This window comes from Colias philodice, chromosome 7 (assembly GCF_061535455.1).
Source record: "Colias philodice isolate Cphi_HAF_F1 chromosome 7, ilColPhil1 Martin Lab GWU primary, whole genome shotgun sequence".
Taxonomy (NCBI): Eukaryota; Metazoa; Arthropoda; class Insecta; order Lepidoptera; family Pieridae; genus Colias; species Colias philodice.
This window is the reverse complement of record NC_143092.1, coordinates 5,917,562-5,934,480: the sequence shown is the minus strand read 5'-3', so window position 1 is coordinate 5,934,480 and position 16,919 is coordinate 5,917,562. Positions and strand designations below refer to the sequence as shown.

The 16,919-nt window shown below is 32.5% G+C and overlaps 1 protein-coding gene across 3 annotated transcripts in view; it reads right to left on the bottom strand.

Moving 5' to 3' along the window:
- The window catches only part of Hers (Histone gene-specific Epigenetic Repressor in late S phase), a 172,476-nt gene that overhangs the window by 36,871 nt on the left and 118,686 nt on the right, over nt 1–16,919 (bottom strand). For 2 of the 3 annotated variants that reach the window (XM_089697318.1, XM_089697319.1), the window contains exon 5: nt 211–264. The exons of the other annotated variant lie outside the window; for it this stretch is intronic. In XM_089697318.1, coding sequence (XP_089553444.1) covers nt 211–264 — 54 coding nt within the window. The remainder of the gene's footprint in view (nt 1–210; nt 265–16,919) is intronic. 3 annotated transcript variants of the gene reach the window in all.

Below are 16,919 nucleotides of genomic sequence, written 5' to 3'. Positions count from 1 at the left end.
CTTCTTTTGTTCATGACTATGAAGAGATAAACAACGGTCTATTTAAAAGTATGTATGTATATAGTAATCTTTTGATATTATCCTCTTAAAACTATACACAAACACAACCTATACTCCGTTGTTGATATCAGATACTATTGTTCCACGCAATAACTCGATACATGATATACAGGCATATTAAGGGGAGGTAATTGGTGCATATTGACTCACCGTAAGGGACACGAGGCATGGGTTGGCATAAAGTGCACGTTGCGGTCGGCTTACCTGGAACAAACATGTACTTGGTTACTCTAAAATCCCGTTACAACCATTAAGATATAACTGTTCTAGTATAAGTAGATAACATTTTATTATCCTGCACGCTAATGTAAACGCTTTTATCGCTATTTAAAACACTCGATTTTATGCGCATTCACAATTCGTATTTTATCAATTACGTGCGTCTCGTTGGGTGATAGTCGTAAAATGAACCGTGAGACATCGTGCGTTGTTCGATATCCTATTTCATATTGTATGATAATATATTATCATTCAGAAATATTCGCGATTATTATATTTTAAGCTGACAACCTTTGTAGCGGATACAGGTCCTTTTGTATCCTTTAATTATATATACAGGGTGTCCCAAAACTCAACGTCAAGCCAAAACAGGGCGATAGGATTGATTGTAACCATCATGAGAAAAATCTGAAAAAAAATCTATTCCATGCAGTTTGAAAAATATGGGCATTTAAGAAAAACCTAAAAATTTGGTCAACCTGTAACTATTTTTCGGTTATTTTGGTTAATTTTTATTATTTTTGTTCATTTAAACTTTGGAACCGTAACCCTAAATAACATTTCTAGAACCACAGTCAAAAATAATGACACAATTGCCCCAAGTTTCCTTGAATTGAAGACTATTTGTTAAACTATGAATTTAAAATTTTCAAAATTTGTCGACTTTGACGGCCCCTCCTTTAAAAAAAATGTACTAGAGTATCTTGGCAAGTGCCATTAAAAGTTGGCGCATTTAATCAGGATTGTAAAATAGTACAATACTTGTTAGTTTCATACTAAAAAAAATGAATGAAAAAATAAAAACCTCAAGTAACCCGATTTTTGCTAACCCATTTTATTTAGTTAAAATGTTTTTCATTCGCACAAACTCTTTGTAGGTTCTTAGTTTTACGGCAAAATGATGAGAGAGATGGATAGTGGACATGTTTGCCATGAGTGAGCGAGACAGATAGTGACGCCGTTTCGTTCCGATCGTGTTTAGTGCAAGTAAGAGATTTCCTTGACCAGGAATATCCGGGAAGGTGGATTGGACGTTCAGGCACTATCTCGTGGCCAGCCCGTTCCCCAGATTTAAATCCCCTGGATTTTTTTATTGGGGCGTTCTCCAAGAAAAAGTTTATTCAAAGCCCATTGAGCGAGTAGCCGAGCTGCGTGAACGAATTTCTCAAGCTGCTGAGGACACCAACTCTCGAGGATATGCCCGGCTAATAAGTAAATCTTTTTTAAGAAGATGTAGGGCGTGTATTGAGGCTGATGGTAAACAATTTGAACATTTATTGTAATAAAAAATGTTATTTCCCTATCTGACTTTTATTTCAATAAACCTAAAGTAAACTAGGTCAAGATTTTTAATTATTTTTTTAATTTTACTTACTTTTGTTGACTTTGGTAAAAGTGGCGTCACTATCTGTCTCGCTCACTCATGGCAAACATGTCCACTATCCATCTCTCTTATCATTTTGCCGTAAAACTAAGAACCTACCAAGAGTTTGTGCGAATAAAAAACATTTTAACTGAATAAAATGGGTTAGCAAAAATCGGGTTACTTGAGGTTTTTATTTTTTCATTCATTTTTTTTAGTATGAAACTAACAAGTATTGTACTTTTTTACAATCCTGATTAAATGCGCCAACTTTTAATGGCACTTGCCAAGATACTCTAGTACATTTTTTTTAAAGGAGGGGCCGTCAAAGTCGACAAATTTTGAAAATTTTAAATTCATAGTTTAACAAATAGTCTTCAATTCAAGGAAACTTGGGGCAATTGTGTCATTATTTTTGACTGTGGTTCTAGAAATGTTATTTAGGGTTACGGTTCCAAAGTTTAAATGAACAAAAATAATAAAAATTAACCAAAATAACCGAAAAATAGTTACAGGTTGACCAAATTTTTAGGTTTTTCTTAAATGCCCATATTTTTCAAACTGCATGGAATAGATTTTTTTTCAGATTTTTCTCATGATGGTTACAATCAATCCTATCGCCCTGTTTTGGCTTGACGTTGAGTTTTGGGACACCCTGTATATTTTATGGAGACGCAATCACATAAGAACGCAGTAACACCTGAAGCATTGCAGGTGCTTTGCTAGCCTTAAGGGGATATAAACTCGTCTTTTTAACAATCGAAAACAGAATGTAGTATTCATTAAACACAGAACACACAGGAAATAAAAACATAATGTTTAATAGTGAAGACTTAAGTAGTTAATAAATCACACATTACATTTTTAATGCATGCGAAAAATTCTTAATTTTTTGCCCGCTCTTCGAATTTATTCATGTAATTTTATGTAACTGGTTTTTATTTGGAACTGCAAATTCATAAACTAAGACACAATTTTCCTCAATTCTCAATGAGATTTGTTAATGAATTACCTGTTTAACTCATGCTTTCAATTGGGCGAACATCAGAATCAATTCCCTATAGTTATTTCGAAGGAATATCATAAAATTATTGGCAAGCGTCGAACCAAAATGATTACGTTATTCATATATCAATGATATCAATCCGCAATAAATGCGATGCGTGCAAATGAACGTTGTTATTGTCAATACAATAAATAAATAATTCAGCGATACCGTTCAGTTCATATGAATAACGAATTGACACCTCTAGGCATTTTGCTTTCCTGTACCGAATTGATTTATTAAAGGTAGTTTTATACTATTTAGCATTATGGAGGCCGAAATTCTTCTAGTATCGTTTTATATAGAGATCGGAAATGTCCATAGGAGACTATATCTATGTAATAATTGATTAGGTCCTTTCATAATTACAAAAAAAACATATTTCATAGTATGTAGTTATATAAAAAAAATATTACGTAGATGTTTAATAATAGCAAAGCTTACGTGTGCCAATGAAATTGTAATTAGTTTCAGCAATCATGGCATGGGTTAAATTTATTTTCCCTATTGCACGCCTCATAAGCGAAGCGTTGAGGTGGGTACTACTGTCACTTCGCGCAAAACATCTGATTTTTCAAACTTAAAATGTCTTTATGTATCATACATTGCACTTGTAAGATAATACATACACACACATATTAAGAAAAAACACTATTTTTAACGTTCATGATATTTTTGATGTCATTTTTGTTATTTAAACTAGTTAAAAAACAGTTTAAAAAAGTTCTGTCTTGGACGTCCGTGTGTCTGTATGTGCGGATCCTTTTTCTTGTTAACACGATAGCGACCGAAATACTTTACTAATCGAGTCTTTTTTTTTCACTTACGCTTGAGTATGCTCAGGAATAGAACCCTTTCATTTTTCAGGGTCTGATTCGATGTGGTTTAATTGTTATTAAATAAACAAAAATAATAATTAATAATTAATAAATATTTATTAAAAAAAATTATGAGGCGTGCACTTTTGGATTTTCCAAATTATTTTTATATAATGCTTAAATGACAATCTGTGAAGTACTTGAAAAGATCCTTTCTATTGTTTAACTAAATTGCAAGCCGTGAAGCGTGCAAGTCCTTTAAAAGCATTGGACTTATTGAAAACTGCTAGTACTTTGTGAAAGTTTAATGAATCAATCGTTTGTTTACGCACCACTGGTAGGGGTTAAAGGTCATTCTGTGCTGCGTACTATTTTTACAATTTAACAGTTACGTTACAAGTGATATTGGAATATTTCTTCACTTTAGTCAGCGAATTTTAGAAGTTTTACAGCGAGGAAAAATGTAAATAGTAGTACAGCTAGAGGGTTTTAAGAAACATTAAAAACAATTATTACATCTTGTTAAATATAATAACCGAATCAAAGTTTTACCTGTTACTTCAACGATTAACTCGAGAGGAAGTTTTTCAGTAAAACATCACAATAGTTATACTTAAACAAACTGTAAAAATAGTATGCTCTTAAAACTTTTGATTTTCAACTAGATTTAACAAACTTATGCGTTGCTTTACTTAAGTAAGTAGTTGTTCAGAAATAAGTTTTCATTTACATATCGCATATCGCATATAACATATCGCAACTTAAATAAGTTCATCGTGAAGTAGTTGAAAAATTACTATTTCCAATCGATGTTAATTCAAAATTTCATCATAAAAAAATACTGCCAATTTGTATATATTATGTATTACGATGTAAAAGTTTTTTTTATTACGATGAAATACACAAATTGGTACACCAAGTCCATTACGATTTACGATGACAATGCGATACTATTACATACCTATACCTAATATAATGTGTAATGTGTATTCTGTACTTCATTTATATCAAAAGGGAAGTTAATATAAGTTCTTTTACATTGTTTTGTTTTCATTGATTTGGAACGAACGACCAATCTGTGGAGGAGGGCAGAGGGCCGCGCTTTACTGCCTCTTGTTTTAGTAACTTTTTATATTGCACGGACATAAACACCTCTGCCTTTACGGAGGGTTACTTTCTATGAATAGCATGAATAATTAAGTGGCTATGATTAAATATAAGAATTCTATTATAGCATCTAGTGTAATGTTGATTGTGTCAGTTTACTCTAAAAGGTTAATAGGTACCTACTGTGTTATTTTGAAGAAACGATAAAAGCAACGAAAAGATTGTAATCGTAAAAAATTTGGAAAATCCAAAAGTGCACGCCTCATAATTTTTTTTTAATAAATATTTATTAATTATTATTTTTGTTTATTTAATAACAATTAAACCACATCGAATCAGACCCTGAAAAATGAAAGGGTTCTATTCCTGAGTATACTCAAGCGTAAGAGAAAAAAAAAGACTCGATTAGTAAAGTATTTCGGTCGCTATCGTGTTAACAAGAAAAAGGATCCGCACATACAGACACACGGACGTCCAAGACAGAACTTTTTTAAACTGTTTTTTAACTAGTTTAAATAACAAAAATGACATCAAAAATATCATGAACGTTATAGTCGAGCCAATTTAATAGGCAACATTTGACGTCTATCAATTTTATCTTCGAAGAGAGGTAACCTGCTTAAAAACATGGTAACCTATTAAAAAGTCGAATTTCTATTACCCGAATCTTAAAACCCCGAAAACGGTTGTTAGAACTTTTAAAACACAGATGTAATGAATGACAAATTTTTAAAATTCCTTTTTTAATTTCCCAGATGAATCAATTTCCAGATGCACCAAAACCAGATTTTTAAAAAGTATTTTTTTGTTTCCCGTATTCTCATAATCCAGATCTCAATATACCAGATTCTCAGAATACTTTTTTTTGTTTCCCATCGTACCATTTTCCAAATAAACTATTGCCAAATTTTCATAATCTTTTTATTTGGTTCCCATATAATCGTATAACAGATAAACTATTGCCAGATTTTCATAATCTTTTTATTTGATTTCCATACAATCGTGATTATACTATTACTATCGACTGAAAATAAACATTGTTAGTAAGTAAATTTATTGTTTTACTTGTCCATTACAGACCGGTTTTAGTGTCAAAGTCGACTCAGTAGGTTAGGTTTGAACTACGACCCCCACGCTAGAACTGACTCGCTATTGTTTTACTTGCCTATTACAGAAAGGTTTAAGTATCAAATGCGACTCAGTAGGTTAGGTTAGGTTTGAACTGTGACCCCCCATGCACGAGCCGAGCGAGCGAAGCGAGCGTGCCGCGGCAGCGGCCGGCGAGTGCCAGAACCGACTCGCTATTGTTTTACTTGCCCATTACAGAAAGGTTTAAGTATCAAATTCGACTCAGTAGGTTAGGTTAGGTTTGAACTGTGACCCCCCATGCACGAGCCGAGCGAGCGAAGCGAGCGTGCCGCGGCAGCGGCCGGCGAGTGCCAGAACCGACTCGCTATTGTTTTACTTGCCCATTACAGAAAGGTTAAAGTGTTAAAATCTATTCAGAAGGTTAGGTTAGGTTATATTATAATAACGTTTTGCTGGATATCGTTTATTGGAATTTCAAAAATCTGGACATTGTTTGTCTGGATATCAATTAACTGTATTTCAAAAATTTGTGTTTTAAAAATCTGGCTTTCGTGCATATGGATTACGGTCATCTGGATTTTGTGCATTTAGATTTCGTATGTCTGGAATTCATTCGTCTGGATTGTAAAACGTCGTACAAATAAAGAAATGGGCAAATGAAATTCGGAGTTGCGATTATATGGCAAACAAAACTTCGGAATATTAAAATTCGAGATTAAGATAGGTAACCTAAAAACATCGATTAAAGTGAATTAATCGATACGGATTTGAAACATTTGTAAATCGAATTTATTAATTTATGATGATTTTTGTTCACAAATAATCAATGCATTCGATTCTAGATGTCAGATCTCGATTTTTAGAGTAACATCTCTGGTATTTAAAAAGAAAAAAGGTTTATTGACACAAAATTGTAGCGACGTCAGTTCTTCAATTCAGAAATTGTTTATTATGTTTAGAATGGTTCATCAGTAAAATGAAATCTTAAAATTACTTGTATCGGTCATTATTATTATAAATATGTAATCGTTATTGAAAAAAGTTAAGCAAATGTGCAGATCTAACAGAAAGAAATATCATGTTATTCTATGTTGCCGTTACTTGGTTACGTTGTTGAATTTTGTTGAACTGTCAAATGTTGCCTATTAAAATGGCTCTACTATAAAAATAGTGTTTTTTCTTAATATGTGTGTGTATGTATTATCTTACAAGTGCAATGTATGATACATAAAGACATTTTAAGTTTGAAAAATCAGATGTTTTGCGCAAAGTGACAGTAGTACCCACCTCAACGCTTCGCTTATGAGGCGTGCAATAAGTTTATAAAGGTTTATACCCTATTTAAGATGAACGAATGCCATTCATCTACATCTACAATTGCAATGTTATGTAAATTATGTTGCATTTTTTATATGAAACAAATATCTTATGCGATTTAATCCTTATCACGCGAATGACCACGTTGTATTAAGGACACAAAACCTATCAATTATTATTAATCAAAGGAAATGTAAAGCAGCTTACGATAAAATTGTCGCTAATTTCTTTTATTATATTTACATAATATCGCTTCGCTTATCTTGCCTAATTGGAATTAGATAAGGTTGATAAGAAAGTGTGTTTTGAATACATAATATACTCCTAAGTATATTATATACATAAGTAAAGCACAAAGAATAACACAATTTTGTAAACGCTATTTTTAGTTTCATGCATTTATATTACTCATAGATATAAATATATTCATATCCTATTTATATAATGCAACGACTTTGAATAGTTTTTACTTTTTATTTAACGAGAGAAATATTTGAGCGGCGGCACTAGCCTGAAGTCGCGTCAAAGCTCGAGTCGCCCCGCGCATTGTAAGTGTTGCTTGCTGTCATTATTTTTCGAGTGTTTTGTTATTTATTTCGCAGGTTTATGAACACTTATATAATAGGTACGTATAAATATTTGACGTTCAGCAATTTTATAGGCTACTAGTGGTCCGCCCCGGCTTCGCCCGTGGTACATATTTCGCAATAAAAGGTAGCCTATGTCCTTTCTCGGGTAGCAAAATATCTCCATACCAAATTTCATGCAAATTGGTTCAGTAGTTTAGGCGTGATTGAGTAACAGACAGACAGACAGACAGAGTTACTTTCGCATTTATAATATTAGTATGGATACTTTTATCATGGCAAATTGAAATTTGTCAGAATCGTCTATAATTTTTATATGACTCGCGTGCTTGTAGTATTTTTATCGAATTCAGTGTATACAATCGGTAAAAATACAAAACATAATTAGCACTTGATTATTGTTCTTGTTAAAGTTTCTCGCATTAATCGACATTATTTACAAAGTTAAAATTTTAATTTTATACAAATAAATCTATAAACCTATATTTCCTCAAATAAAATACTAATGTAAACAAATTGAATGCAACGATGACGTTCGTTACAATTTATTACTGAAACGCAAAAGATCTGGGATTGTGATTTTCCTGTTACAATCCGTAATGGGAATCAGATTTCCTGACTCACCCGTAGCGCCCCGTGACATCACTCTCCTTATTACTCAGTAATTATCGACTTTACCTTCATTTGTAACTCGTTTGTACATAAATAAAGTTTAAAAAGACGCTTAAATAAACTCCAATTATTCTATTGTGAGCGATTCTTGATATGTTAACAAAGTAGGAATTAAATCTGTACGTTTAAAGTGGGTCAAAAATAGACTTTTAAGAAGTCGCTTACAAACATACAGTATAAGCGTGTTAAAATTGTATTTGTGAAAAAGTTCACAATATTAAAATAATATTGTAATACTGTGATATTATATTGTAAGTCTTTTACGTAACTTTGTCCTGTATTACACAATCTGCATATTATTTTCCTCATTTTTGCAGAGTGCGAGTTTCTATAGATTGTGAATTGTGATGGATCTTTTATTGTAGTACCTATAGATAATAATAGTTTTTTTTTTAACAATTGTAAGGGTGTAATTTATAAATAATATGGTTTTCAAGTCTTAATGTGTGTTTTGTTTGTACAATTTTGTCGACGTCGACGATAATGGGTAACTATAATAAATGAATAAAATTGTAGATTTAGGTTTTGATATTTGAGCGCTACCTTGGGCATATCACGTGTATCTTTAGCACGTCACTTTAAAAATTTAACAATATTTTATACTTGTATATTTTTACCGAATCACTGTTAGACATAAATTTGACAGTATGTCTGTGGCCGCATTTATTTAAAACAGGCACAGACTATAAATAACAGCTTGCTAATCGCAGTACAAAACGTAGGTACTTATTTTGAGTCGTAAACGTTTTCAACGATTTCGTTTAGTATTTACCGCGCATTTTGATTGCGTAACACCGGTAGGTAATAAAATTATGTTCGGTAACGGAATATTATTGACGAATAATCCGACATTTTAAGATATCGAGGGAAGAAGATTAATGTGAGGAATGTTTTTTGCACAGAGACGGTTTAAATTTAGATGTATGGAAGATAAATTTGTTTTCTTTTCAACTGTATTCGATATTGATTGTGGCGGTTAGAAGTAAAAACATTGAATACTTTGTCATTTTATTTTGTTTCATTCATCCAAGTGATGATTGTAATAATATTATTACATTGTGTTTGTTTCGTAATGCAATTAAAAAATATTCTTCATAAGTATTTTGTTGAAATTTTTTCCACTAATTCAACATCTATAAAATATATTTTTATGGTTGTGACTAAAAAATGTAACATTAATACAGATTATAATTCAATTAATTACTTTAATACCTAAAAGCGTTGTTTCATAAACAATCTGTTGCTCGTATATTCAAATAGCTTTTAGCTACATGATGAAATGACAAAATGAACGGTAGCATAATAATTGAGAACATGTCCGGATCGGCTCACGGATGTGTGCGAGGTCGGCAATAAGTTAAGGTTGTGCCTTAAAATTAATTAATTGCTATTGTTTAGCATTTAATAAGGTCGCATAATTATTAGATGTACGTAAACCTGGAAATTGTTTATAGGTACATTACCTAAACAATAAATGTACTTATAACGATTTACATAAAATGTATTTTTGTAATGACTTGGCTGAATTTGATTAAAATACATATTTTTAATTTTTATGTTGATAAACAAAGTGACTGAAATGAAAATATGAAATGACATCATCGTTATGAGCAATATAACTTGTCTATTATAAAGGGACATTTAAAGGGACGTATTGTTATAAATGAATTGACATTCTCTGATTAATTGTATTGCAATCTTATGAAATTATTGTTCATTACTCAAGTGTCTTAGTTGCTAATTGATTATATTAAATTTATTATTGTGATATTTCTTCAGTATGACAACGTTTTACAATCAAACATAGACTGGGGTAGAAGCCTTTGAAAATAATGAAAAGATAAAAAAAATCGCAGTCGGATGAAACCCATTAGAAAAGGAGGGGAATATGATAAAAATGTGAGGAAAAATAAATTACGGTCAATCCGAGTTCGGGAAGCGGGAGGGGGGAGCTTTAAAGAGAGAAAAATGGTTTCTCTCGATTTCCGACAAAACTACAAGTCCTATAGAAAAAAGTTCAATGGAAAAGTTGTAGGTAATTAAAAGTTCTACAACTTTTGTATTCACAATTTTTTCACATAACCTAAAAATTTAGGTGAAAAATTCAAAAAACCAAGTTTTTGGTCTTTTATTTCTATCTACTTCAAAATTTATTTTTTTTCTACGAAATTTGGTGGAAACTTACTTTATTATGTCCCAAATACACTGTAATTTATTTGATTGAAAATATTTATTTTTTCGCCTTATTTTGAATTAATACCAAAAAAACAACCTAATTTTCAATCGAAAAGTCACCCGTCAAAATATCAGCTTTTTTCAAAAACTTGGGATGCCTTTTATTCATTGAAATCTCTACTTTCATATGGTGTAAAAAAAATAAACACCACCATAGTAAATGTTCTCAGGAAATGCATACAAACAGTCTGAAAATTAGCTTTTACCAAATCAGGCACACTTCTTGAACTCTATATCTTCTCTTGTATCGGCTTTTCGGTAATATTTCAAAAGAAAAAGAATTATCTGTTCTAAGTTTAATATTTTACAGCATATTCAAAAGCAAAATGATGTCGATAAAAACATTTCAGGTAGTTCGAGAAGTGTGCCTGATTTAGTAAAAGCTTATTTTCAGACTGTTTGTATGCATTTCCTGAGAACATTTACTATGGTGGTGTTTATTTTTTTTACACCATATGAAAGTAGAGATTTCAATGAATAAAAGGCACCCCAAGTTTTTGAAAAAAGCTGATATTTTGACGGGTGACTTTTCGATTGAAAATTAGGTTGTTTTTTTGGTATTAATTCAAAATAAGGCGAAAAAATAAATATTTTCAATCAAATAAATTACAGTGTATTTGGGACATAATAAAGTAAGTTTCCACCAAATTTCGTAGAAAAAAAATAAATTTTGAAGTAGATAGAAATAAAAGACCAAAAACTTGGTTTTTTGAATTTTCCACCTAAATTTTTAGGTTATGTGAAAAAATTGTGAATACAAAAGTTGTAGAACTTTTAATTACCTACAACTTTTCCATTGAACTTTTTTCTATAGGACTTGTAGTTTTGTCGGAAATCGAGAGAAACCATTTTTTTCTCTTTAAAGCTCCCCCCTCCCGCTTCCCGAACTCGGATTGACCGTAATTTATTTTTCCTCACATTTTTATCATATTCCCCTCCTTTTCTAATGGGTTTCATCCGACTGCGATTTTTTTTTGTTTCAAAAATTATCTACTCTAGTCTAAACAGTTATTTCTTGGCATAACGGTTATAAATGCTTTTATGTACAATCGCATAATTCAATTGCATCGTCATCTAACTTATATTTTTAGATGATAACAATGATTAACTTTTATTGCATCACATTTAATCAATAAAATATATTACTCATCGCTTCATATCAATTACATGTTTACAGTGTCCCGCGGTTTTATCTACGGACAAAACTGCGACCATAAACTTTTATCCCCATTTTCAAGACTTCGATTAAAAAAAAAAACTGTCTACTTGACTTATGTTCCTGTGTCCCCTAGCTGGGGCAGAGGGCATCCACAGTGCTCCGCCAGGCGTTTCTATCGAGAGCTTCCCTTTTGATTTCGGCTCAAAACTGTCTACATTTCTTCCAAATCAGACAGACAAAGACTTTCCAAATTATTTTTTTAAATATCTATCTGTAATTGGTAAAAAGTAAAAACAGACACATTATGTGCAACTAAATTAGTCGATAATACACATTATATTTTGAAATTGGCATTAACAAACGTCATTGTGACGGCATTAGATACAATAAACAAATAAGAACAAAGCATGTTTATGACGCAAATAGCTCATATCATACCGAATGTTTGCCGCCAAAATTTTAATAAATAATTGAATAGGTAGTTATTTAAATTATTGCACATTTTCTTATCATATTTTTATTTTATACTTAACTACTGAATCTTGGAAATTCGCGGTACTTGAGTAAATTTTATGTTAGTAGGTTTTTTAGTTTTTATTATCCATCTTTGTAATTTTCCATCTATTAAATTAAAACCATAGAAATTTAAAATTAGTATAACTATCAATCGATTAGTTTATAGTAAGGTCAGGTGGGGTAAGAGGGTCACTGGGGGAAGAGGGCCTAGAGACCATAACTAGTAAACTGAAGCGTTTATGACTATGTACTTTCCGTCGACAAAAAAGTGAAGGCGAATTAGTTTGAGCGGTTTTGAGTAGATGTCGCTACGTAGCACAGACATCACAAAAAATGTAAACAAATTTGACAGTTGCGAATTCGGCTAACACCAAGTTGGCTCGTTTTTTTGCGAACCCATATTTTAGTGATAAAAGTGTGCTAGAAATATTTTAAATACCCTGATACACGGAGAAAACTGTAAGTATTTCTTTTATTAATCATTTTAGTTAAGAAACAACTAAATATTGTGAGTTTCTTTCGCTTGAAAATCCTAGACTTCAAAAACAATAGCTGGGGTAAGAGGCTCACTATTGACGGTGAAAGAGGAACATATGTTTCTCTTCCCCCGTGTGAGGGGTGACCAACATTTTTATTATATATGTGGATAAAATGAAAAGAAGTGACTGACTGTTCTGTACCTATTACAATTTTAAATTATAACTAAAAATTTCTCGCTCATGTGTTTTTTTAATATTTTTTTTTATTTAATAGGCGGGCAAACGAGCATACGGATCACCTGATGTTAAGCGATTTCCGCCGCCCATGGACATTCGCAACTCCAGAGGAGTCACAAGTGCGTTGCTGGCCTAAAGGATTATGCCTCCTGTGCCAGTAATTACTTCAGGGCCTCATCTCACCACCAAACCGGAACACAGTGATGCAAGCACTACTATTCGCCAAGTTTCGCTAAGTTCGCCTGTCTCAAAATTCCAGAAATTCCAAAGAATTTCTTTTGGATCAAGAAGATCATTTATATTTTTAACTGACTTCTTAAAAAGGAGAAGGTTCTTAATAGATGAATTAAAATACTGATTCGCAATATTGATCTCATCACATAGTGCCATTGTTATTTTTAAAGAGTAACTAACTAGGAAAACTAGTTAGGGACAGACTGTTTACCATTACTATGTATGATTAAATAAAAATAAAATTATAACTAGTCGACTTCTTTTTAGTTTGCCACCCCTGATCGAACCTGTATGTCCCTCTTACCCCGAATTGATGTATTCTTGTTTTTTATTCCAAATTATACCTTATTTCATCGACATTAAGATCTAATATTGACCAAAGACATTCTATCTACAAATTAACGAACATTTAGCAACGAATATTTTAATTCAAACTCCAATCTTAGGAAATACAATGACTGACCCTCTTACCCCTTGTAAGGGGGAAGAGGAACGATTACTCAATCTTGACAGTAATGTCAATATCTTCGTAAGAACTGTTATTAGAGTAATGACATTTAGCCTACGGGAAGCTAATACATAAAGGTAAGTTCTGTGTGTTTCAAACATCTTAAAAAGCTATAAATGTTGTTCCTAGCAGTCAAAATATTTTACTGAAAATGAAATATGTTCCTCTTACCCCACCTGACCTTATGAGATAGTAAGTATGTATATGTACATCGGTTTGGTACTTATAGATAGATCCTACTACTATTATAAAGGCGAAAGTTTGTAAGTATGGATGTATGGATGTTTGTTACTCTTTCACGTAAAAACTACTGAACCGATTACAATGAAATTTAATAAATAAATATATAGAGGGTAACTTGGATTAACACATAGGATAGGTACTTAATAGGTTTTATCCCGGAAATCCCACGGGAACGGGAAGTATGCGGGTTTTCCTTTGAAAACGCGGGCGAAGCCGCGGGCGGAAATCTAGTATAATAGGTATAAATTATAAATCTCATTAAAACTTTAGGTATTCTGTAGTTGTTAAATGAACACATAGCGCGTAGTAATGTAGTTATTTTATACTGTTATGTATATGTAACTACGCAAGCTGTGGTAAGGCTTAGATAAAACTGTACAATAAAAATACCGAACAATACAGTTCATTTCTATATTGAAAGAAGCCGTATCGATTCATTTAAAAGTTAGAAGCAGTTCCATAGATAGATTTAATAATGACAATAAACAATTTTATACACATTCCTCTGCAATAGCACCTGTTAAAACATCACTGAAACACCAGTCATACGTAGTAAAGTTAAGTGGATAATCACCGTTTAAGATGCTTAAACTAACACTTTAAATTGGTTGTTAACCAGTACACAGGGAATTAGGTATGTACAGCTATTTTAAAATCTAAAATAACACTTTTAAATGATCTCTAGCAAGCGGTGAGTATGTTTTAGTACTGTACATCTAATTACTACATCTACAATTTATTAGTTCCAAGTGTTAATTGGGGTGCGAAGTCTAAGTCTATGTGCACGATACTCACCGACGTTGGAGAAGTAATCGTGAAGCGGATATAATGGATAATCACCTAATTTGAACAGGTACGCGGAGAGAAGTACGGCATCATGCCTCGGATCCATCTGTCCTTGGTGGTGCACCGCTGGTCTCATCAGCGAGCTGATGGAAAAGTCCGTCGTCCCCTGACTCCCGCACCAACCGTTAACATTGCACAATTTGCACTCCTCTTTCATTGTTCCAATGTAAATATATAAACTCTATCCGTTTTTTTTGTACTCGGTTTGTACTGGGCACAGGTAAATCACATATAAAAATATTCAAAGATTGTTTCGCACATCACAGGAGATATCACAGTAACGTTCCGTCTGCAAACTGTTCCGATACGATCCAAAGTCAATTTATCACTAAGGCACTGGTGTTCTAAATCATTAGTCGGTTACCTACAAAATAAAAAGTAATTATTTCTTGCTCTACGTCAACGTATTTATCTTTCTCAATTGCTAAATTAATAACGGAAACGTTCCATTTGATCAATTCGTATTATTTGATGCATGACCTTTTACAATTTTAAAATGCCATGTCACGAAACGGACCGAATTGAATGGCATTGGAATCGATTGCATCACACGAATATGTGCAGAGCAATATTATGATTGTTTAGCTTTTCGTTTTATAAACAAAAAGGTCATTAACATTTCTATAGCCTTTATTAATGGTAGATTTTGAAATAAAAACGTATAACTTGGTGTAGTGTCAGCAAACTGCATTGCGGCTCCGTCGGGTCAGAAGGTGCAATGCCGTTGTGGTATTTGATTTTCAAGTAAGCGATTCACTATTGTTCCATAAATAGTTATTACCCTATTATATTTGTTACAGAGGCTTGTGCGCACTGTTCTATAATTCATTCGATTTATATGTTAAACGGTATCCATAGGTGTGTAAAAGGGATTTAATTACTGTTGGAAGATTTTATACTAAATATTCGAAAGTTATGCCTGAATGTAAAATTCAGAAAGTTCGCAGCACCATTGGTATTTTCTTAATAATCGACCGATCGATTATATCGATATATTTATGATTGATTATATATATTTTCAACAAAATCAATAACTATAAATTAGTTATTAATCTATATTATAAATTTGAATTATTTATTTACTGAAGGCTCACTGGAGGTACCAATTTATATAAGTAAATAATTGTTTGGTTTATGGCCTAGTTCGTAAACAAACATCTGCTGCTATTTTCGCGTTATGTTTTTGAAACAGTTTTTATAAGTTCGGTGTATTGACGTAAATGTTTAAGCACATTTTTATACGTTTCCTATTAGTAGTGTGTGTACTGAATAACGTCGCAATATGCAAGTGGCCTTGAATTGGCTCATAAACAAGCGTCACGTGCAGCGGTGGAAACTCATGTCAAAACGTTGCATCGAAATGTTTATAACAATAAATGCATAACACATGTCAATATCCCAGCCGTTAAAAATCCTTCCTCGGAGCCTCTAATACAAAGTACAAGATTGATACACGCATCTGCTATCTCGTTTACGATTGGTTAGATATAAAGGTGTTTCCTTGTTTAGGACCTTCCGTAACATTCGAAAAATTAAAAAATGGCCTAAATAATAGGTGTAGTCGCACGTGCGATCCATCGAGGCAGCTGCTATGACAGCTGTTAACGTCGACGGAAGAACCCTCCCCCCGCGCCGCGCCACCCTTCTTACCTGCCACCTTAACTCTACCACGACTAATTTTTAATACGACCATATTAAACATTAATATTCAAAAAGCATAATATGAATGGTGTAATTATTACCCTTAATTATACCTGTTTAAGGACGCCACAAAATGTCATTGTTATAAATCAAGATAAATTCGAGCGGATTGAATGCAGGGCATGCATTTATGCAAAAGGCACTGGTCTTAAGTTGTTGAAGTATCATAATGCCTGATAAGTTAACACGATTTCTTATTGCATCAATTCCTAAAGGATTTATCACGTTGTATAAATATCATTCCTAAAATATGGTATGTATTAGATAGTGGCGAAACAACTTATATTTGGCAAGACTTCTGGCAGACGCGCAACGAGGGCTATCGTGATTTTATAAAGGTTGAGCGCTACAGTAAATGCTCTCAGGTATTTTCCAAATTTGCATAAAAATAAGTTTTAAAAATAGATTTCTCCATTCCTTTATTTTGGCTCGTTACTTTAGTTAGTTTACATAAAATGTCACAGTTAAAACTCTTTTGGCAAAT